We start from the raw sequence: 24,299 nt of genomic DNA on the forward strand, positions 1-24,299 counted from the left end.
ATATTATTAAAGCAATTGGTCTTGGAGTTCATTAGAATAATAGAAATAGAGGATAAGTGTGGCAGATGATAATATTTATATCTGGCCAGGTCTGGCAAATAGTGTATAGTAAATGTCAAATGGTGACCTTTGCTTAATGTTAGCTTGTATGTTACTTGAGTGTTCTTGCAGTTGCTCTACTGTTTGTTCAATTTTCATTATTTCCTCCCTCGATAAAAACAAGTGTTCATGGTGGTGTTTACATAGTATTTTTCTATATAAAGGTATTAATACAATTTTCAGCCATATCAAAAGTTCTGCTGCTAAATATCAAGAATCCCTGTGTGGTTAACTGTATAACGCCTACTATGAACTTCTAGAATTTGCATGCACAAAATACATTGAATGATGAAGGGCTGTTTCCAGGACGTCTCCAACACTTCTGCATTACACTTGTGTTGTATTCGATTGTAATGGTTGAGAAATCTGATTAGCCTTTTTCACTTCCTTCCGCTCAGTCAGCTGTTCTCACTGGGAGTAGCGTTCACTGCTGTTACTCTGCCCAGGCCTCCTGGGCGGGTCTGTTCGCCCACCTCTCCCCATGCTCTGCCAAGTTCCTGCCCCTTTGAATGAGGTGTCTGCTCACCACATCCCCAGTGAAGCTGGAAGATGAGTGTCCCACCAACACCACAAAGGAGTCTTGGGGGAAAAATTGCAGAGAGGAACCAGCCAGACACCCCATCTTTTGGGGCAGGAACTTTTGGACATTCAGTGGACTTTCTCTGCCCTGTGCTGATTGATTTGCTGTGTGCTACAACCCTCTTCCTCTCCTACAGTCTCTTCACCACAGCTTTATTCCACACCTGCCTCTCTTGTCCTCTTCTTATCTGTCATGTCCCCCGTCACCCTTCCTTTCCCTGCCCCCATTTAGATGATTCCCCTGACCTAAACCCCCATCCCTCCCAACAAATCATAGAACATGCAGTTTGGTGCCATCACATTGTTCACTCTGCTTGGGTGTTTTACCTCTTCCCCCACCTTGTGTCTGTCTTGTCTAGTTAGATTGTAAGTGCTTCAGGGCAAGAGTAATTTACTACTCTGTACAGCACCTAGCACATTAGGGCCCCATTCTTGGTTGGCTCTTGAGCACTGCTGTAATTAGCATGATTAATAATATCCATTTGATGAATTTCAGAGGTACTGCAAGCAACTGTGTGTCTAGACAGTGCAACAACAATACTCTGTTTATATGCTATTGAAATTGGCTTATGAGATTTCTTGATAGTGATTTGTCTCTGCTAAAAATGAAACCATTTTTGGATGGATGGAGTATTCTCAGCAAGATCAGGAATACTGGATCAACTGTGATATTCTGCTTAAAACTTGATGTCCATTTCTTCCACCTGGTCTTCCCAATTAAATTTTTTATGATTACAAATGAGAGATTTTATCAGTTGTAGTCTACAGTAAATACATACATATATAATTTAGCTAATCTGCAGAATAAAACAAGTTTTTAGAGCTGAAACTACCTCTCAGGTGTGCATGTGGTTCCCATTGACTTCCACTGGGGAGTTGCTCATGAATGTAAGGACATAATTTGGTTTTAAAGCTGTAAAAATGCGGATGGGTAGGTGGGTGAAATTAGCTAGTCCTACAAGACAAAGACAGTAAACCTAACCTAGTAAAATGTGTTATCAAAGGGAACACACAGCAAAAGTGTCAAGATAATCTCCTTTCTTGGTAATCTGTATAAAACTTCCAGTTGTGATGTGATGCAGTGTCACAAGATGGTTAGGGTCAGAACAGGCCAGTGTAGCCGACAGCCAATCCCAGACACCTAAATGCTGCAAGAAGTGATGTTGGTGATTCTGGTTTCTCTCTAAACGAATGCCTTATCATGGTGTTAAGGAAAATTGTTCTGTGCTTTTTTTTTTGGATGAGAGAAAGTGATTCCTGATTTATTTTTTTATATGGATTACATATTGTATATTCAGAATATACAATATATAATCCATGATGGGGTCTTCTGGCCAGATTATAACTCATTTACTTTCTACCGACATGACTTTCCCCTGGCTTTTCAACAGGATACAATATTCTTCACTTCCCATGTTAAATTATGTTTAGTGTTGGTGTTGGTAAGCTGGTTCTGGAACAAGTATCAGGGGGTAGCCGTGTTAGTCTGTATCTACAAAAACAACAAGGAGTCTGGTGGCACCTTAAAGACTAACAGATTTATTGGGGCATAAGTTTTCATGGGTAAAAACCTCACTTCTTCAGATGGTTCTGGAACAGTTGCCATATTTCTATCACGGAGTTGGCTGTATTTGGGTGGTGGGAAAAGTGATCCCTTGGTGTAGCTTTAAGTTGTCAGGCATCTTGGGGCTGTTTAGATTACAAGATGCTAAGAATGCAATGACTTGACGTGTTTGGTTGAGACAGTTGTTACTGCACCTCTGTCCTGCATGTCTTTGGCTGCAGTGAAAGACTGGGGACCTGATACTTCACTGCATCACATCTCTTCTGCACTAGTGGAACTCCACCGAAGAACCATTCTGTAAAACTGGAGTAACAGCGGGGAATCAGGCCCTTCACCTCTTTGCTGTATCAGTACATTTGAAAGAAGTTTCCAGAGTCAAATAGCAACCTCTCCTATTAAGCCAGACTTACACCAGTGGCTGAGGAGAAATCGTTGCTGCTCTCCTGCAGGTGTTCCAATGGGGAAGGGTAGCTTTAAAATCTGTCTGGAGCTCCATAGGAGTCTCATTGATGGAGACTTAATAAGCACATTTTCCAGTTGACCTACTCTGGATCCCTCTTAGGCAAGCAATACCCACTTTGGGGGCTGCACTCGCTGGGCCTGGGCACTCAGGAGAGCAGGTGTTACTGGTAGCCTGTACCACCTGCACTCCTAGTGCACTAGGGTGCTGGAGTTTGGGTTCCTCTGGCCTGAAGTGAACTGGACCCATAATTTTGATGCTGTTATGTTGCTGGTAGTGTTTCTTAGTGTTACGTTTAAGAATGCTCTTCACTGTGTCAATAGTACATTAATAAAGTGCCAGTTACATTACACAAGGAAAACTCAGAGGAGAAAATAGTGCCAGAAATTGGGGCATAACCTAGGATTGGCTCTATGGTTCCAATGTAAATACCAACACTTCATGACATAGATGGGTTTGGGTTTGATCAAACTCTGGCTTTCACTTGATTTGGTGTTGTTTTAGGTTTGCCAGTTATAACATATTGTCTTCTCAAGTCATATAAGATTAAAGGGACTTGTTTGTGCATAGAAGAAGGAGTGCCCAGAGACCGACAGTGTGAAATATAAACAGATGTACAAAATATATTCCTTTTATTCCAGGTAGGCACTGTATGTTATTTCTGTTCTGTGAAGAAAATGTTTAAGATTCGCATTTTGACAACATTAAATTTAAGGTAGCTTCATTACTCTAGAAGCATAGGAAAGTGTTGATGTAGATACGTTATAAAGTAATTAGGGAACTGAAGGTGGTGAGGGATTATGGTGAAGACATAACATTGGGAATTCCTCAGCTGGTGTAGTAAAGTCAGTGCAGTTGTGCAAACTTATCCCAACTCAAAATATGGCCCTCTAGTTAAAAAACAAAACAAAAAAGATACTAAACCTTTTTTGGATGGTACTTAAAGATTGAAAGTAGGTCTAAACATAGGCTTGCAATCCTATAAATAACTCCTTGCAATAAAAATAACCAAACCTTTAGGCTGTATTCTAACTTCCCAGATACTTATGCAGGTAGAATGAAAGAATACCTTTTTTAAATATATAAATTACAAAATGTAATATGACTAGAATGGGAGATTTTAACTAAAGTATGTCATGTTTTGATCTGAACATCCCTTTCCATTGAGTCTATAGCATGTAAATGTGTTTGGTCCAAGCCCCGCAACATCGTGTTAGCACATGAAAACAAGAGACGACCTGACTGGTCTGTGTCCATTGTCCAAGCTGAGTGAAATGGAGAAAGTTCCTGTTTGAATAATTTAAGATGTTGGTAATACAAGGTAGGGAATTTGTTTTATTTAAATAATATGAACTTCGTTTCTCTCTGACACGACATAAGACATGAAATTTTACCATTCTGGTTCAAATTGCAATTGTGTTGACTTTACTTTTTGTTTTGATTAAGTAGGAATGCAAAGGTATAAATGATCCACAGTAATGCTGAACATTTACTGGTAGGATTCATGGATTTAGCTCATAGTTTCATAATTTTTGTTCTCAGTCATTATATTCTAGATAGGGCTGATATCAGTGCTTATTAAGATTGACCAACATTTTCCATTATGAGACCCTGTGTTCAGTTGCATATAACTTTGCCAAACTTTAATCGTTTCAGCTGAAACTTTCCATGCTGGGTATCTGAATTTTTTCAAGAAAATTTAAGGCAAAATGGTCCAGTTATTGCCAGGAACAAGGCTAGGGGAGAAAACATTGTTTTGTTCATTTTTAAAAAAAATACATCTTAAGTTCTTTTCTTTGACCAGCTCTCCCACACCTATGCTTTGGAGCAGGGATTTGAAATATGGCTGGTCTTTGTATCAGGGATATGCCTTTTGCTGTCCCTGTAAAAATCTGCCCAAATTTGGCCAATTTATAAGTCTTTGGAAAAAAATCTTAGTTTGCACATGCTCAGTAGAGAATTGCTAATGCTAAAAGATTCAATCGTCACTGAGCATGCTCCAGCCATTCACCGCTCCTAGGGCTGATCAGACAGTGCATGTGTTAGTGAGAAATGTGTGTGATCCTGTAACTAAAAACTGTATCATAATGTATTTGTATGTGTACCAGGGGGCAAAATTACAGCTGCAGAAAATCATCCCAGACTACCACCACTACAAGACTTCCTTATGTCATTTTAATAGGTTCACTGCTTATCTTTGTTCAAGAATAATCCGAAAGACCAACCTCCAGAGAGGAATCTTAGGCTATGGCTACACTACAGAGCTTACAGCAGCGCAGCAGAACTTATACGGATGTAAGAAGTAGTGTGTACACAGCCTTAGGGTATGTCTACACTACGAAATTAAGTCGATTCAATAGAAGTCGATTTTTTTAGAAATCGATTTGATTGTGTGTGTCCCCACTAAGTGCATTAAGTCGGCGGTGTGCGTCCACAGTACCGAGGCTAGCATTGACTTTTGGAGCGTTGCATTGTGGTAGCTATCCCACAGTTCCCGCAGTCTCCGCCGCCCATTGGAATTCTGGGTTGAGCTCCCAATGCCTGATGGATCAAAAACATTGTCGCGGGTGGTTCTGGGTACATGTCATCAGGCCCCCCTCCCTTCCTCCATGAAAGCAACGTCAAAAAATCGTTTCTCACCTTTTTTCCTGGGTTACCCGTGCAGACGACATACCATGGCAAGCATGGAGCCCGCTCAGTTCACTGTCACCATATGTCTCCTGGGTGCTGCTGGCAGACGCAGTACTGCAGTGCTACACAGCAACATCCCCTTGCCTTGCCATGCGGACGGCAGACGGTACAATATGACTGCTAGCTGCTGTCATTGTCCCATGGGTGCTCCTGGCTGACATCGGTGAGGTTGGTCGGGGGGCGCGTGGGCAGACATGAGTGCTCCTGGCCAGCCTCGGTGAGGTCGGTCAGGGGCACCTGGACAAAAATGGGAATGACTCCAGGTCATTCTCTTCTTTAAGTTTCATCTAATGGAGATTCAGTCCTGCCTGGAATATCATGCCAGCGGGAGGCTTCTGCCTCAGGCTGCTCGCCCAGTCAGCAGCACCGCGTGGTCGCACCTACCCCAGCCTACCCCTTGCTCCCAGGGCTCATGAAGCCTGGACAGTAGTAAGGAGCAGTTCAACTCTAGGCTGAGCAAGTGCATAATGGTGATAGAATGTGCTTTTGGACGTTTAAAAGCTCGCTGGCACAGTTTACTGACTCGGTTAGACCTCAGTGAAACCAATATTCCCATCGTTATTACTGCTTGCTGTGTGCTCCACAATATCTGTGAGAGTAAGGGGGAGACGTTTATGGCGGCGTGGGAGGTTGAGGCAAATCGCCTGGCCTCTGATTACATGCAGCTAGACACCAGGGCGGTTAGAAGAGCACAGCAGGATGCGCTGTGCATCAGAGAAGCTTTGAAAACCAGTTTCATGACTGGCCAGGCTACGGTGTGAAAGTTCTGTTTGTTTCTTCTTGATGAAAACCCGCCCCCTTGGTTGACTCTACTTCCCAGAAAGCCAACCGCCCTCCCTTCCCCGCTTTGATCTCCGCTTGCAGAGGCAATAGAGTCATTGTTGTTTCAAATTCATGCATTCTTTATTAATTCGTCACACAAATGGGGGGATAACTGCCAAAGTAGCCTGGGAGGGGTGGGGGAGGAGGGAAGCACAGGGGTGGGGTAGTTGTAGGGGCATTCCCTAGAATGGCATGCAGTTCATCATAGAAGCGGCATGTCTGGGGCTCTGACCCGGAGCGGTCGTTTGCCTCTCTGGTTCTTTGGTAGGCTTCACGTGGCACTGCTGCGGGTCCTTATTATAACCTTTGTCCTTCATGCCCTTGGAGATTTTTTCAAATATTCCGGCATTTCGTCTTTTGGAACGGAGTTTGGATAGCACGCATTCGTCTCCCCATACAGCAATCAGATGCAGTACCTCCCATTCGGTCCATGCTGGAGCTCTTTTGCGATTCTGGGACTCCATGGTCATCTGTGCTGATGAGCTCTGCATGGTCACCTGTGCTGATCAGCTCGCCACACTGGCCAAACAGGAAATGAAATTCAAAAGTTCGCGGGGCTTTTCCTGTCTACCTGGCCAGTGCATCTGAGTTGAGAGTGCTGTCCAGAGCGGTCACAATGGAGCACTTTGGGATAGCTCCTGGAGGCCAATACCGTCGAATTGCATCCACACTACTCCAAATTCAACCCAGCAGGGTCGATTTCAGCGCTAATCCCCTCGTCGGGGAGGAGTACAGAAATCGATTTTAAGAGCTCTTTAAGTCAACAAAAGTGGCTTTGTCGTGTGGACAGGTGCAGGGTTAAATCGATCTAACGCTGCTAAATTCGACCTAAACTCGTAGTGTAGACCAGGGTTTAGAGTGGACTGAATTTAGAACGAGGACAAAAAAGGCAAAATTAGTAATGGAAGATTTGAGCAAAAGCGGAAAGAGACAGAAAATATAAAACAAATACAGAAAAAAATAATACCTGATACGGAATATGGAGAAGAGTTTATGGGTGGCTGAAAGTGGTTAGAGAATGAGGAATAGGCAATGGAGGAGTAAGATGAACTTCTTGCTTCCGCTGTGACGTGTAGTAATGCTGTCTCGCACTAACAAGCTGAATATTGAAAGAAAATGAGTGTTTGGTTAAACACACAAATATGAAAAAAGAAGAACAGGAGGACTTGTGGCACCTTAGAGACTAACAAATTTATTAGAGCATAAGCTTTCGTGGACTATAGCCCACTTCTTCGGATGCATATAGCTATATGCATCCGAAGAAGTGGGCTATAGTCCACGAAAGCTTATGCTCTAATAAATTTGTTAGTCTCTAAGGTGCCACAAGTCCTCCTGTTCTTCTTTTTGCGGATACAGACTAACACGGCTGCTACTCTGAAACAAATATGAAAGTAACAGTAAGAACACGCTTAATAAAACTAATGAAATTGCTGTTCACATTGGTATGGTACAGTGTTCTTAAATTATTCATAATCTGAAAATTATCTAAAATCCATTGGAAGTATAAAGTCAGGATTTCTTTAACTGTTTTAAATTTGCATACCCACAAATCTAAACTTTGTGTGTTGGTGCTTATCCCGACTGAGTCAGGAGAGAGACATCTCCATATCACTGGCAATGAGATAGAGGATCTCTCAGACAATGTCTGCTTTGTTTTGTGTCTCTGCATTTTTAAAAGAGAAGGTTCCATTTCATAAGCCTCTTTGTTTTGAACACTGAATAGCATGGCCTGATTCTTCTTGCATGTGATGTGGCAGTAGCTTTACACGCTGTTTTTTCTCAGTTTTAGTTTTAGTGTAAACTTTAAAAACAAGTTTCATTGCTTTGACAAGTTTCAGCATTTAATCACTTTGACTGCCAACACATTTTGCTCATCATAATGTAAATTTCACAAACAAGGAAAATCTTTCATTTGGTATAAATAAACTTGAATGACCAATGGGGAAGGCGGGGGGAGAGGGGAATTGCTCACAGTGCAGATGTTTTGCTCAGGTCACTTGTAACACTGGGTTATTTTGTACCCTTTCCTTAAAATATATCTGCTTGTTGTTGTTAAGGAATATTGTTTAGACAACGAGGCAAACTTGTAAAGTTCTGAAGAAACAGCAGTAATATTTCCTAGAGTTCTCAAAAATGTCATGAAGTTTATATGTAGGCAGTCTGATTATAAAACCTTAAGGCTTTACTCATAAAAATTACTTATGTGGTCATTCTGTGTTGCTTTTATAAATTTGTATACAAATGTAAGGATTATTCTTGGAATTTATAGTGCTGTATGTTTACATGAGCTGGTGGAGGACGACGACTTGAAATTGAAAGAAACTGAAGAAAAATTACATGTGGAATTTAATTGCTAGAATATTCACAGGTAGCACTTTTCATTGGTAGATTTCCAAGTGCCTTACAAAGGAGAGCAGTATCATTATCCCCATGTTACAGGTCAGGATATTGAGACACAGAGAGGGGAAAGTGACTTGCCAAAGGTCATCTAGTAGATCACTGGCAATGCCAGGACTAGAACCCAGGTCTCCTGACTCCCAGTCCATTGCTCTAGCCACTAGGACTTACTGTCTAGGAGTGAACATAGCCTTTCTGTACATTAGCAGTGACTGCATAATAAACAAAGCTCATTCCTGCAAGTATTGATGATTTCTCTCGGAGTCTTTATTACAATGCATTGTCCTGCATGGCAAGAACCTGCAACAATGCTCCGCACCTTTCAATTTATACATGGCCACCATGGCCAATATTTTTTTCAACTTCTTATGCACAGAATAATGTGTTACTGTAGTCAAGAGCTCTATTTTAGTTACTCACATAGCCCCCATTACCTTAATATCTAAGTGCCTTGCAATTTTTTAATGCTTTTATCTGCACAACAGTCCTGTGAGGGATCCTATTCTCCCTTTCAGGCAGAGTCATTCATGCCCCTACAGGAGAAAATAAGGCCCAACAGCTTTCCAAAAGGAGCTACATCATTTATAAAAGTAGACTGTCCTGGAACTTGCCTTTGCAGTCATTGAACCATTTGGGACTTATATAAAGTCTGGAGGCAGTTTCTGCCCAATGTGCACAAAACTCCAGATAAAAGGTGTAGCCAAAACATGGGTGTTACAAGTTTCGTAAAATCAGTATTTGGACAAAATATTTAAATTGATGTAAATGCTAGGGATGAGTGTGCAAGTCACTTATTAATACTGCCTCATTTGAGTGAGCAGCATTCCTGGAGGCTGGGCGATCCCCGACTTTGGGTTTTTTAAACTAACATCTGTCAGGGATAGTCTAATCCCGCTTCAGTGTGGGGGGATGGACTGGGTGACCTCCAGAGGTCCTTACAGCCCTGCATTTCTGTGACTATAGATAATTCACACAGGACATAAAGAAATGCCTCTTGTTTGAAAATGAGAGAGGGGTGAATCTCCCTTTTTGGAAGTGTGTGTGGGGAAAGGTTATACAAATAGGAACAGTAAAAGGTGTGGGGTTTGTGGAAGAGGAGATAAGCTTGGCGCACATCCTGGAAGGCTACACCTGCACTTGTGACTGTACACCATTACACGTGCCTTGATGTGTTATGACCTCCCTATTATCCATATCTAAAACCCTGAAGCATGATCCTGAATGATAGCACACAGAACAAAAGCTACATGCATGGGGGTGTGGGTAGGTACGTGCCTCTGCTGTGGCATGGCCCCATATCAGTCCTGTAGTGCAGTATGGACATGGCCAATGGGTGTGTGCCAGGTCATGGGTATCGATAGTCCTCCAGGGCTATTCCCACAATGCACTCATCCCTTTACATACTGCCTGACCCTTACCCAAAGGCATAAAGGTCCCAGACTTGATCCTCCCGCCTTCCATTGCTGGGGTAGTAGCAACCTGCGCTGAGCACTTCAGATCAGTTCTCCCATGAATTCTATTGCTCAGGACAGGTGACCATGGATCATGTTCCAAGAGTTTCTAGTCTCTGGAACACACCTGGGTTCTGATCAGTATGTGCTCGGAGTACACCGTCCTCACAGCTTTGCTCGGATCAGCAGGAACATTCTCCTCTAACGGGGCCTTTCATAAAGGCTGGAGGAGACAGGATTCACTAGCTAGCCCATTGCTGCATGCACATGAAGGACCTGAGGCTCTTGTAGGGGAGAGTGAAGGACTCAATGATCACTCCAGGAGGGGACCTAGCACATGCCCATGCTACGATGAGCTGGACCGGGCACGCTCCAGGACTGCAAGTATGGAGCCTGAAGTTACTCATGATCCTCTCCTCAATCCCGCTGGCCTTATTGTATGACCAGATGCCATTAAGGGGCACAGTGAGGAGGCAGCAGGGACTCTGGAGGAAGCCTGAGGAAACCTGGAGGAAGAGGAGCATGTGATTCTGCATTTCTACCAGGCCGACTGAGGAAGCCTTCCCTGAAGAGCAACTGCAGGAAGAGCCCCGAGACCTTCCTCCCCTCTGGACAGAAGCTCCTACCTGACCACCCCATTGCAAGGCAGAGGTCCCAAGCCTCCGCCCCCCCCATCCGCAGTCTGGTAGGCAGAGAATGGGGGGGCAGAGGGGGCTTGCGAGCTGCACTTTAATGGTAAAAGAGGGGGCTTGCGAGCCACAGTTTGGCCACCCCTGGCATAGAGCGTACACGTATAAAGTTTGCAGATGATACCAAGCTGGGAGGGGTTGCAAGCACTTTGGAGGACATGATTAGAATTCAAAAGACCTTGACAAACTGGAGAAATGGTCTGAAATAAATAGGATGAAATTCAATAAGGACAAATGCAAAGTACTACACTTGGGAAGGAGTAATCAGTTGCACAAATACAAAATGGAAAATGACTGCCTAGGAAGGAGTGTGGCAAAAAAGGACCTGGGGGTTATAGCGAATCACAAACTAAATGAGTCAGCAATGTAAAACTGTTGCAAAAAAACAACGACAAAAAACAAACAAACAAAATCCACCACCCCTCACTCTGGGAAGTATTAGCAGGAGTGTTGTAAGCAAGAAGTAATTCTTCCACTCTGCTCAGCACTGATATGGCCTCCACTGGAATGCTATGTCCAGTTCTTGGCATTACACTTCAGAAAAGATGTGGAAAAATTGGAGAAAGTCCAGAGAAGAGCAACAAAAATGATTAACTGTCTAGAAAACATGACCTACGAGGAAAGATTGAAAAAAATGGGTTTGTTTAGTCTGGAGAAGAGAAAACTGAGGGAGGGGGGACATAAGTCTTCAAGTATGTAAAAGGTTGTTATAAAGAAGAGGGTGATAAACTGTTCTCCTTAATCACTGCGGACAGGATAAGAAGTAAATTGCAGCAAGGGAGATTTAGGTTATACATTAGGAAAAACGTCCTAATTGTAACGGTAGTTAAGCACTAGAGCAAATTACCTGAGGAGGTTATGAGATCTCCATCACTGGAAGTTTTTAAGAACAGGTTAGACAAACACCTGTCAAGGGTGTATAGATAACACTGAGTCCTGCCTCAGTGCAGGGGGCTAGACTAGATGACCTTTTGAGGTCACTTCCAGGCCTACACTTCCATGTTTCTAGGATAAGTGCTATGAGCAACGGTGTCAGAAAACATTGTAAGGAAGGAATGTGTGAAGCCCCTCCCCAAACCCTACAGAACTATTTTTAAATAACTTTAACAATGCTTCATTGCTCCCCATAAAGCACCCTGAAACAGAGCTGTTACCATATAACAAAAAACATTGCTCAATGATGGCATGAAAGTGCATATATACTCTCCATGGCACAAAACCACCGCCAAAGGTGTTAACCTTGCGGGCCCCTGCCCAATTACCTGCTTCCAGTTAGCACATTAACATCGTCCGCAGGGGATCAAAACCCACTGAGGTATATCACAACACAAATATGTAGCAATGTTCGATCAGGTTTTTCCAGCAGCACCATCGCGTTCCAGTCCTAAGTCACACTCTGGCTCCACACTAATCCACAATGTGTGAGCAAATAGCATCACGAATTTCCAGGAACCAGGAGCAGTGTGCACGTGGGAGGGATCCAGCTGACTGTATAGATTTTGAAAACCGGATCTGTCCTGTACCCACTTGCTCTGGAAGTATTCCCCTTTAGCATCACACATATTATGCAAGGCATGGCATGCCATGATAATGTGAACTGCTCTGGCTACAATGGCATTCAGGTGAATCTGCAGGCTTCGCCAGTGAGCTTGCAGATGTCCAAAGGTGCACTCCAACACAATTCTGCAGCTAGTCAGTCGGTAGTTAAAGTTCCTTTTTATTGGGTTGGTGATGTCGGGGTATGGCTGCATGAGCCATGTTAGGACTGGCTTTGTGAGATCTCCCAAAATAACTGTTGGCACAGAAACACTGGATATAACCACGTCGTTTCTGGGCAATTAAGTCCCTTTTACCCCCCGCAATACAATCCTGAGCTCCTGGCATCATGGACCTTTCACAGGTGTCCAGCACTGGTGTTCATGGACTAACCCCTGAAGCCCACGGAGCCTTGGAGAATAAATTCATCACATATTCACCGGCTCCCTTCAGTGGGCAAAGTATTGGGATTGCCCCCTGCATCAGAACTGCCCTCGCACCCATCCTTGGAAATCCCACTATAATTCAGGGACTTCAGTTATGGCAGCCACCTGTGGGTAGATTACAATATGGACAGTATAGCAAACCTGAACATCCACCACCCAAAAAGTTGACTTCTCAGCCCCAAAATGGTTTGGAACTGACCGGTAGCTGTCAGGTGTTGCCAGCTTCCAAGGGGCAATCGTTACCTGCTTCTGGAGTGGTATGCATTTTCAAGAATGAGTGGGCTGGCACTGGAGCGTTGGTGCAGGCTTTTTGCACAGCTCCATGAAGGTCTGTTTTCTCATTTGGAAGTTATGCAGCCACTGGTCATCATCCCAGGACTCCAAGACAATGTGGTCCCACCACACGGTGCTCATTCTCCAGGACCAGAAGCAGCGGTCCACCCATGGGCATACTATTGCAATCCCAGCACTGAAGACATCTGTTCCATGGGACTGCAGTGGATTTTCATTCAGCCTTTTGGTAAGCCATCTTTGGCATCTCAAATATTTCTGGACCCATTCCATCCAGCAGCCAGTACTGGACCACATGAACATTTGTCCTACGATCAGGCATAATTCTGGACTTGCTCGATATCTTCTAATGCAGTTTGGCAGAGGGGAGAGAGAACTGGGAGCTGCCATTGCAAAATGTGTGAAGGCGGCATACAGTACCAGCAACACACAGCAAGGCAGTTCCCAGAGTGTCTCTCATGATGCAGAGGATTCTGGGATACTGTCCCTGAAATGGTAGCGCTATCGTCAGGTACGGAAAAGAGGCAGCCAGTGTGTATGTGGGAAAATGCCTGCGCCCGGTCTATACTCGTGCCCCAGCACAGCACACGTGGACATTTGGTGCAGGCACAAGGTACATGGGCTAGCAGTACATGGAAAAGTAGCCTGGGAAGCGTGCAAGTGTAGACGTAGCCTAACTTGAGAGCTACCCTACCAGAGATCTAGCCAGGGTGTGTGTGCTATGCCTACACCCTTTCAGTTTGCTGCTTCCAAACCTAATTTGGAATCTTGTCTATATTGCATGAAATAGATTGTGTGTATGTGTTTGTGTATAGGGGTGGCTTCACTGTAACTGAAGTATGTTTAGTGTTACTTACAGGACACATCACTGGCTAAAACACAGAGGGAAATCCGCTGACCTGGTATTCGGTTAAAACTTAGCACAATGCAGCAAACACCTTCCCGCTTCAGTGTGCGGTAGTTAAGGGCTGAATCGCCAGTGTGGTGCTACATGATAGACCCACACATTTTGTTATGTAAATTAGCAATGGGTTTAAATTGCAGCAAGAGAGGTTTAGGTTGGACATTAGGAAAAACTTCCTAACTGTCAGGGTGGTTAAGCACTGGAATAAATTGCCTAGGGAGGTTGTGGGATCTCCATCATTGGAGATTTTTAAGAACAGGTCAGACAAACACCTGTCAGGAATGGTCTAGATAATACTTAGTCCTTCCATGAGTGCAGGGGACTGGACTAGATGACCTCTCAAGGTCCCTTCCAGTCCTATGATTCTATGACACCAGTATGCTTCAGTTGCTGAAAGGCTGTGAATCTGAAATAGAGGAAGAATGTGGTTGTATGTTCAGGAAAGGAGAGGAATTCAGGCCGTAAGGGTATAGGAATGGTATAAAATGCTGTTCTTCAGTAAAATGGGGTAGTATACGTTGGAGGCAACCTTAACGTATGCAAACAGTAGCATGTTGCTAGAATTCAGTTTCTCATTGATGTCAGTGAATCCCCTCAGATCTCCTACAATGACCATACACAATTATTCACATTAGCCAGGTACACATTTAACTATACAAGTTTCAAATATACTCGTAGACAGTTATACAGATTGGGTACACTCATCACATTTCAGAAGAGCCTGCAGTTCATACTAGCATCTCGACCTTCTCAGTCAGCGTTTGTATCCTGTAGTGTGTCACCCTCCCGTCTAGCATTCTTTATGGTTTCTCTTACTGCCTCTTTGTCTGTTTCTTATGCTAATCACCTACTTAGAAAAAAATTCTTTATCTTTTTTTCTTGTTCCTGACCCTGTCACTCTGTGGGAAAATCTGCAGGGCACGAATTGAACATAAGAACGGCTATACTGGGTCAGACCAAAGGTCCATCAAGCCCAGTATCCTGTCCTCTGACAGTGGCCAATGCCAGGTGCCCCAAAGGGAATGAACAGACAGGTTATCATCAAGTGATTCATGCCCTGTCACCCAATCCCAGCTTCCGGAAACAGAGGCTAGGGGCACCATTCCTGCCCATCCTGGCTAATAGCTATTGATGGACCTATCTTCCTCAGCCTCTTAAAAACACCTATGACCCAGTCTCCTGACAATGAGGCATCGAGGGATAGCTGAAGACTCTGTAACAGCTTAGTGAAGAAGCGTTTCCTTTCCATTCAATAGTTGGTGAGCTACATGCACCTCAATCATTACCCTCTACTATCAACCCTCTTCTAATGAATTTAGCTTTCCCGTATACTCAAGACCCTTTATTCTCCATCTTTAAACTTTACTGTCTTCAAGATGCTTATTGTAAAATGGCCAAACTGTGCACAATTCTCCAGATGAAGGAGCACCAGCTGTTTTAACACTGTTATAGTCTCATGGGCTTTGTGATCTAATCATTTCTCTATACATCCCAGTTTATACTTGTTTTCTTAACCATTGGCTAATATTAAAATTGAACTTCAAGTTCCTGCTCAGTGGCATCTTCCCTGCCCCTTTCTCTTTCTTGAGTTAGTGTCTGAATACTGGTCTTTTTTACCTAGTGTTTAAATTTTCATTTAATATAAAAAATAGCTATATCTCCATATATATGTCTCTCATAGAGCTGGAAGGGACCCTAAAAGGTCATTGAGTCCAGCCCCCTGCCTTCACTAGCAGGACCAAGTACTGATTTTGCCCCAGATCCCTAAGTGGCCCCCTCAAGGATTGAACTCATAACTCTGGGTTTAACAGGCCCATGCTCAAACCACTGAGCTATCCCTTCCCATTCCATGTCTATGTCTAAGATACTTTGCCTCATTGTCAGGTGACTGGGTCATAGGTAGTCAGGCCTAGTGGTCAGAGTCCAAATGCCAGAGGCAAGGTTTGAGACAGCATCAGCACCAGGCATCAGAGCTGAGAGGCAGAACCAGATTATCTGAAGACAGCAAAGGCAGGACTGGAGTGTGGTTGGGTGCAGGGCACATCTAGTCAGGAGCAGGGATTGGAATGTGATAAGGGTAGGGAGGCAGAGAATTCATAGGTGTGCATTGACTAGACCTGATCCTGTGCAGCTGCTTTGCTGAAGACCAAGCCACCTGACTGCCTTAGCCAATCAGGTGGTTCTGCTGTCGCCCAGCTGTGCTCATTGACTGCCTGATGAATGGACAGATGCAGCTGCAGGGCCTCATTCCTGACACTCATGCAGATGCTCCAGTTTCCTTCCTCAGGGAGTCAATATAGCAGATGTATACTCTGTGATATCTTTACACCTGGGGATGTAAAGTATGCATGAAAAGTGGATGTAACAAAGTTCTCTGCCATATTGCCATGTGCCTACTCTTACCCAAGTTGTACCCAATGAGCACTAACCTCTGTTACAAAGACCTTGTTTTAAATTGGGATTTTCAGTACATGTTATAAACCTTGCTAGTTATGTGGACAGTGTAACGTTAAAAACTTTCTTGAAATCTCAGTGAAGTGTCTACTGCTTTACTCTTGTGTCTTATTGTCATTGTGGGAAACTTATCAGATGTAGTCATGATTTCTTATTAATCCATGCTGTCTTTCCCCAGTCTGTACTTTTCCAGATGTTCTGTTTTGTCTCTAATCAATGACTACAGAAACTTTCCTCCTCTAAGCTTAGATATATGGGTATGCTCTATTACCCCTTGATCCCCTCTTAAAATCATGTAAGTCATGTAATTTTAGCTTTTTTTCAGTTTGTGTCTTCTTGCTGCCAATGAGGAATCTGATCTCAATTACAGATCCTTTTATTTTGCCTGCAATATCTTTGCTCTTTCTGGTTTGTCCCTTGCATTTGCCTCAGTAAATTGCAATTCTTTCCACCACTTCAATTCTCATCTCACCCTTGTCATGGTGACTATAGAATTTATACACTGCTGTCACTCTGTGCATTTTGGGATATCAAATTTATTTCATGTTTTAAATTTATTTAACAGCTAAATGTATTGGAAACCACGTATATGCTTATTGACTGAGGCTAAAAGCATAAAAAGTGCAATTTAACTCCTTGGTCTAGTGGAGAAAACATTACTTCACACTAGCTTTTCAGAAGCTGAAGTTTCAGCCATGAGCATATACATAATAGAATCAGCACTCTACTGATGCCTAATATGTAATACTCACAGGCTGGTGCTTTGATATGTAATTTAATTTGATATGTAATTTTGAAGGACTAAGTTAGCAGGAATAAGCATAAATTACTTACCACAGTAAAACTAACATGCTTAGGGGGTGCTGGTGCCATCATATATTTATTTTAAACTACCATTACTTAGAAATTTAAGACAAAATTGTAAGTAGGGACTCATTTTTAGATTGTCTGTGCCTGTACATCCTTTATTTCTCCCCCCAACCTCCACACACTTTTATCTAAGATCAAATATAATATCCGTTTAATATCCGGATGTGGTGTGTCCACACCTTGACTACTCTGTCCAGTTCTGGTTGCCCCATCTCAAAAAGGATATAATAGAACTGGAAAAAGTTCAAAGAAGGGTAACAAAGATGATCAAGGGTATGAAATGGCTTCCATATGAGGAAAGATTACAAAGATTAGGGCTGTTCAGTTTAGAAAAGAGACGACTAAGGGGAGATACAATAGAGGGCTATAAAATCATGACTGGTGTGGAAAAAGTGAATAGAGAAGTGTTATTTACTCTTTCTCACAATACAAAAACCAGGGTTCACCTGATGAAATTAATAGGCAGCAGTTTTAATACAAACAAGAGGAAGTACTTTTTCACACAATGCACAATTAGCCTTTGGAACGCATTGCCATGGTATGTTGTGATGGACAGAAGTATAAATGGGTTCAAAATAGAACTAGATAAGTTTATGGAGGATAGATCCATCAATGGCTATTAGCCAAGATTGTCAAGGATGCAACTGCATGTTTGGGGTGACTCTACACCTCTGACTGCTAGAAGCCCGGAGGGGAAGACGGGTGGATCACTCGAACTGCCCTGTTCTGTACATTTCCCCTGAAGCTCTGGTACTGGTTATTGTTGGAAACAGGATCCTGGGGTGACCCAGTATGGCAGTTCTTATACTTTTATATTTGTAATCATCAACTTGTCATTGCTTTGGACTATTATCCTGCATTATGAAGGGAAATGGACATGATCAGTCAAGTCAGATACGTTTTTTTTCCTTGTTTCTTCCTGACTTTGGGTTTGAGAGGGAGGAGAGAATGGGGTTTAGAGGAGAGGTAAATTGGCTAGGTTACCAGCTTCCTACAGAAGTGGTTTTCAACTTTTTTTCATTTGCAGACCCCTAAAAAATGTCAAACAGAGTTTCAGACCCCTTTGGTAATCTTACATATAATCTGTGGACCTCCAAGGATCTGCAGACCACAGGTTTAAAACCACTGTCCTACAGAATTGTCTCACTTGCAACCTTCAGAAAAGTGTGAATGTTTACCGATAAAGGAATAGTTGGATGATGATCTTAATGTATGGCCATTTTACATGGAACTGTGCTCCAGTAATATACTGGTTATGTCCTAGATGAATGTCTGAGAGAATGCATCTGTGCTTTGATAGATGTAGACTGTAACTTCATAAACAAGTGTTAGTGCCAAGAAATATGATAAATCACTGCCTTTTATAACTCTTCACTAGAACAGTACCCAGAAACGTCATTTACTCTTCATAGAAAACAACTAATCAAAACTTTCAGTTAGAACCCTCTCTCTGATCAAAATTAATCAATCAAAATCACAATTGTGCTTCGTCAAAGGCTGTATTCCCTTACCTATTTGTGTTACAGTAGGACCTAGATGCCCACCAAGATTGGAACTCATCATGATAGCCATCGTAAAAACATATACTGTGTCCCTGTCCCAAAGGGATTACAACCAAAATGGACAAGGCGAAGGGTGAGAGGCAGAGAGTTGTCACAAATAGTGACTTGCCCAAGGTCACATGGCAGATCAGTGGGAGAGCTGGATATAGACCTCCAGGTCTCCTGACTCCCATTCCAGTGCATTATCCACTCAACCAGTATTTCTCAAACTTTTGAAAGTGGAACCCCACTTCAGGGGTAACCAATTGTGCTCCCTCTTGTGCTGTAAAGGCCTACCCAAAATGAGGGGTCCCTCAGTGTAGATTGTGTAGATCTTCTTGCATTCTTAGACCAGCAATGAAACGTCAACAATGTTTACATTTTAAAATATCATCGACATTTGACTTAGCCCGCATGGGGAAGAAGGAGGCAGTTCACACTACAGCACTATTGTTTCTCAGGCTGTCTGCAGACCCATTACTGCATTACTTCCACTCAGGTCACTTTTTTGAGGTTTTCTTTGCAACCTTAACAACTAGAGACTCTTTGTAATGAAAGCTGAGACTCTGGAGAACAATTGAGACCTCTCTATGCCCCCCCACCTCCACTGCGAGGTGGGGGTAGGGGCTACACGCTCTACTTTACTTTGGAAAACACTGCACTAGACCACAGTGCAACAAACCTCTTCCTTCTGCTGTATACTTCACATAACCAGTCACGGCAGAGCAACCACAGCCTGTTGGCTTGTTAGCTGACTGCCTCTCCAACATTGCTAAGCCGCTACATCATGGAGCTACAAAAGTTGTACCATTTTAAAAGTTCACTTTGCAAGTCTTATTTTTTTTTTACTAGATATTTACTAGAAGTACAGGAATGAAACCTTTGTAATGGGATCCCAAAGGGTAGGCAAACCTTTGGAATTGATTACTGTGCTCTGCTGATCTACTCTGTCAGAGCACATCTTGCTCATGGGGTATGTTTCTGACAGGGACTGAGCATCTCAGGTATTGCTTTATAATAGCAATACATGTTATGCGTTTTGTACACCTGTGTTTGAAGGATTCTAGGGAATCTAACAGCACTGAAAAACTAATACAAAAATTAAAAGGGCAACTGGATCAAATGAGCAAAAGCTGTAGCTTAAATATTTCTTCTTTCAAATTTGCTAATTCTTTAGAAGCAGAGTTTAGGGTCTAATCTTTCCTGGATGCCTGAGAGATTTATGCAGGTAATTTTCATTAATGTGAGTGAGTTCCATTTATAAAACTACTATGCACTTTGGTGCTTTAAGTGTCTCATTTAAATTAGATGAATCTCGGAGGTGCACAGCATATAACTGATCACCTCCAATTTGCAGTTATAAATAGGCATGGGCAAAGGATTTTCTCTAACACTTGTTAGATTTTGATGGCTACTCTTGCAAGTATATTTGACAAATGCAGCACTTAATATTATCTATTATGAGTGGCTGAAAGGAGTCACCTGTGCAGAGAAGTGTCCTTTAGAAATAACAATCACCTTCACATTTTAAGTGTGGGTTTGTATATCTCCATTAATGTTTATAAAATGACTTGAGATCCTCGGATGAAAGGCACTAAGTGACAAGCATGGAAGATAGCGTCAAGACTCATAGTCTAAGGGAAAGAAGTGAGTTAGGATATCCTCAATTCTAATCTCCATTGACACTCCCTATGGCCTTGAACAAGTCATAAATTTAACTTTCCCCTTCTGTAAAAATTGGGATAATACTGAAGCACTCAGAAACTTCACTGGCAGCTCTGGGGGCCCAGGGAATGCAGGATTAGATCCCTTCTTGCCTATATCACAGAGCTGTTGTGTGGCTTAACATTGACTTAGAAGAGACGTGCTGGATCATAATTATAGAGGTGTTCGTATGTCTTAGAGTTTGTTTAAAAACAAAACTCAAATGACATCCCTGATGCTGCCATGGTAATGACTTCAGGAAAAAACAATTCCAAGATCTGTAAAGTGAAGTGCTTTGGGGGAAAATGTGGCATAAAGAGCCAGAAATTTGGAAATGGTCAGGGAACTGAAGCACCTGTGCAAAGTCAGTTGCAGCACTAGCTGAGCTCCTTTAAGTACAGTGTCAGACTTCTATCATGGAACCCCATGTATTCATTAGAGCATTTAATACTTTCAGAATGAAAGCAGCACTGATCTGTAGAAGAAAATAGAAATCTTCCATTTTTTGATTTTTGAATGGATCTGTAGTTCCCACTCTGACTTGAATTATATTCTATTTTATTGCCACAGTAAATTTAACATATACTCTGCCATCAATTTACAGGAGTCATCACCACTAGGGGAAACAGGAAGATATTTTTTCTCAGCATAGGGTGCTGGAGCATACTCCTGGGAGCTTCTTTGTTAAAGTTTTGCCATGATATTTAAGAGACAATTAAGGTGATTATACCTGTGCTTCTGGTAGAGTAACTCCCTCTTTGGATACTGCTAATACTAAATTATCCCTATGAGTGATTACATTATACCCATGGATAAGCAATGTTTAAAAAGCCCTAAAGATCCCTCCCCTCCTATTCTGAAATGGACCAGATTGCACCAGGAGGGAGGACAGTCCTGATTCTTTGGGGGAAGTGAGTGAGAAAGGGTTAACTCGCTGCAAGGACCACAGCTGCCTGCTCTTGTTGCAGGAATCTGCAAGAGATCAGGGTGGGGTTAGCCCTGGAGGCTTGGTGACTATTCAGTCTCCCTCAAAAGGGAGCAGAGAGCACGTGCAAGAGTACAGGGAAGAAAAATGTTCCTGGACTGGGAGCTGTCCCATGGAGAGTACCCTAATGATGTTGGTAAGCTGGAGTAAACCCGATTCCTTTGCTCTCTTTCTGTGTACTTCTGTTTGCCTTTGCCTTAAAGGGGACTTTCTTGGTTTGTTAGTTGTCTAAATGAAGGGTCTTATCTGGCTTAATTTCTTGACCTTGCATGTCTGCCTTCACCCCCCATTTCAAGTTAAATACTGTCCTATCAACATTAATATTCAGACTAGCTCTTGGAAGTTTGCAAAGTGCATTTTAAATGCTTGTTTGCTTAATGGCTTTTTGTTTCCTTCCTAAGGTATAAGAAAAAGCCTTTACTGAAATGGGAAAGTGTCCTAGCCCTGCACCTGTTGCTGCCAGCACATGCATCTCTAGCACACTGGGTTTCTCACAGGCTGAGATGACCTGCTTGTGGAAGCTTCTTGTCAAAATATAGGAAACTCATCTCTGCTATCGTCTCCGTCACTATCCTAGTATCTGTCTGCAAACACGCTACATAAGAAGTGTCTCTAAGAACCCTGCATTCAGGGAAGATGTATGTAGAGCACTGGATTGGAACCAGCAGCTCTGATTCTAGTCCCAGCTCTAGTAGTGACCTTTGCACAATAGATTTAACTAACCTCTGGTGGGTCTGTTGGTTTTCACTCTTAAGACTTCTTCCTCTTCAGAGAGAGCCCAATAATGAAATGGCTCTAGAGGAGCATAAGCAAGATAAGACTGATTGTAAAGGAATTGAAACTTGAAAGAGAAGAAGTTTAAAGGTGAGGGAAGGGCGGTAGTTCCTGACCCTTGTGTTGCTGTTGGTAATGCCTCACTGTCTAGGTGTTTACGTGGTCCTCATCACTGTATCATCAGTGTGCCTTGGTCATTAATGACTTTTATCCTCCTCATGCCTGTGAGGTGATGGTATCCCCATTTTACAGATGGGGAACTGAGGCACAGGGTAGATTAAATGACTTGCCCAAGTCATAGAGGAAATCTGTGGCTGAGATGGGAATTGGGCTCAGGTCTCTGTCCACTAGGCCATCGCTCCTCCAGTCTAGCCCATCATGCCAGGATGTGGTTCAGTAGAACTCCATCTGTTCCTTCTCTTCCCTTCAGACTCAGATCTTTCTCATCTTGTCTTCCTTCCACTTTGAATGAATTGTTGTTGTTCTTTGGTCTCCTCTTCCTCTGTTGCTCCTCCTGCCCCTTCCCTCCCCAAAGGGTATATGCTGCTTGATGCCAGGGAAGATCCATTGGTGTATCTGGAGGCTGGAACTCCTGCTCTCTCAGCAAAATGGGGTAGTGTGAGAGTAGAAGCAGAAAGCCTGGAATAGGGCACTGCTTCCTGCACCTTTCATCCTGTACATAGCTGGCCACAGGAGCCATTCATATTTAGATGCTGTATCAGGAGCAGGGAGAGAAGGGGAGTTTCAAGGAACTGCCCATCTCTTTACCCACCGCAGCATATTTGTAGTGGTGCGATTGGAATTGATTTAGGGTCATGGAGCTTTCCCTGTGACCCCCGGCACCAGTTTGGTGCCATCCAAGAGAAAATGCTGGGCTAGGGATCTATGTTGGTTAAAGGTGAATTGACTGGTCCCCCAGTATGATGCAACTTCAGCATCCCAGCCAAAAATGGGCACCAGTATTCCAGGAGTTGTTTTGTATTTCTGTGAGGCATCCAGGGGGCAGAACTGTTCCCCCTTTATAAATGTCTGTCCACCTTTTCAGTTGCAATCAGTCCACTCCTGCATGAGCTCCCACTCTTTTTAGAAGGCATAAAATGTAAAAACTTAAATCTCTTAGAAACAGTAGCCAATCCGTTGTTTTAATTGTCATATTTGAATTCAGCACATCAAAATACATAATAAATAGCACATTTTATCCTGAAGCAGACGACGTCTCAAAAATTGTAGACCAGTGTAATATGAGCGCATGGTAACTTCAGAATGAAAGACTGCCTGTTGAAAATGAATGCATTCATTTTCTCTCTGACAGATGAATGTTTGAACTTGTCAACTAAACGAACCAAACTGTCACTTTACCAGTCTGAGCCACTGATGTGGAAATCTTAAAAGTGAAAAGATGGAAAAATTGTCATTGCTAATGCAACTTTTTTTAAAGGGGAGGCATGTTAGCTTCTGTTTCGCTAGCATTTTACATTACATGTGCATTAAAAACACTATTAAAGGTTTCATCATTATTAGGAAAAGTAAAAAGCCATGGTTGGCAAAATACCTTGACTAAAACTTGTATCACAACTAATGACCAAATTATACAGAGCTAGACGCTGTCAAAAGTGTCAATCTCTCTGAAATACTTAAGCTTTTCAGTGACTATCCAATGATTGAATTAGTAAAGGATTCCTGCTACATACAGAACAAAAATCTCATACTCCGCAAGAATCAGTTCTTCACAAACAAGGATAAGATCACTAGACAGTAATTTAACACAAGGTCAAAGTTAACTAGATTGCTATGAGTAAATGCAGAATATTGGATTGAAGGCCAGGTGGGGTACTCCTGCCATTCTAACTTGCAGGGGTTATTTTTATGACGATACATTGGCACACTCCTAACATTGTAGAATAAAACGTTACTAGGTTTTAACACTGAATTTCACATATATGTTTATGGGTTTTAATTAATACTTTTAATATTGTTAAAGCATAAGCAAATAGGCACTTGCGACGCAATTGCTCCTTCCTGGGGGGTGGGGTGGGGGAAAT

General features: G+C 42.7%; 1 protein-coding gene across 11 annotated transcripts in view; it reads left to right on the forward strand.

Annotated features, from left to right (window-relative positions):
- Positions 1-24,299, forward strand: part of DNAJC6 (DnaJ heat shock protein family (Hsp40) member C6) — a 100,449-nt gene that overhangs the window by 28,183 nt on the left and 47,967 nt on the right. Inside the window, exon 1 of one of the 11 annotated variants that reach the window (XM_065553982.1) lies at positions 21,463-21,619. The exons of the other annotated variants lie outside the window; for them this stretch is intronic. Coding sequence (XP_065410054.1) covers positions 21,571-21,619 — 49 coding nt within the window. The 5' untranslated portion in view covers positions 21,463-21,570. Of the gene's footprint in view, positions 1-21,462; positions 21,620-24,299 lie in introns of those variants that run through there. 11 annotated transcript variants of the gene reach the window in all.

The sequence above is a fragment of the Chrysemys picta genome, chromosome 8 (genome assembly GCF_011386835.1).
Source record: "Chrysemys picta bellii isolate R12L10 chromosome 8, ASM1138683v2, whole genome shotgun sequence".
Lineage (NCBI taxonomy): Eukaryota > Metazoa > Chordata > Testudines > Emydidae > Chrysemys > Chrysemys picta.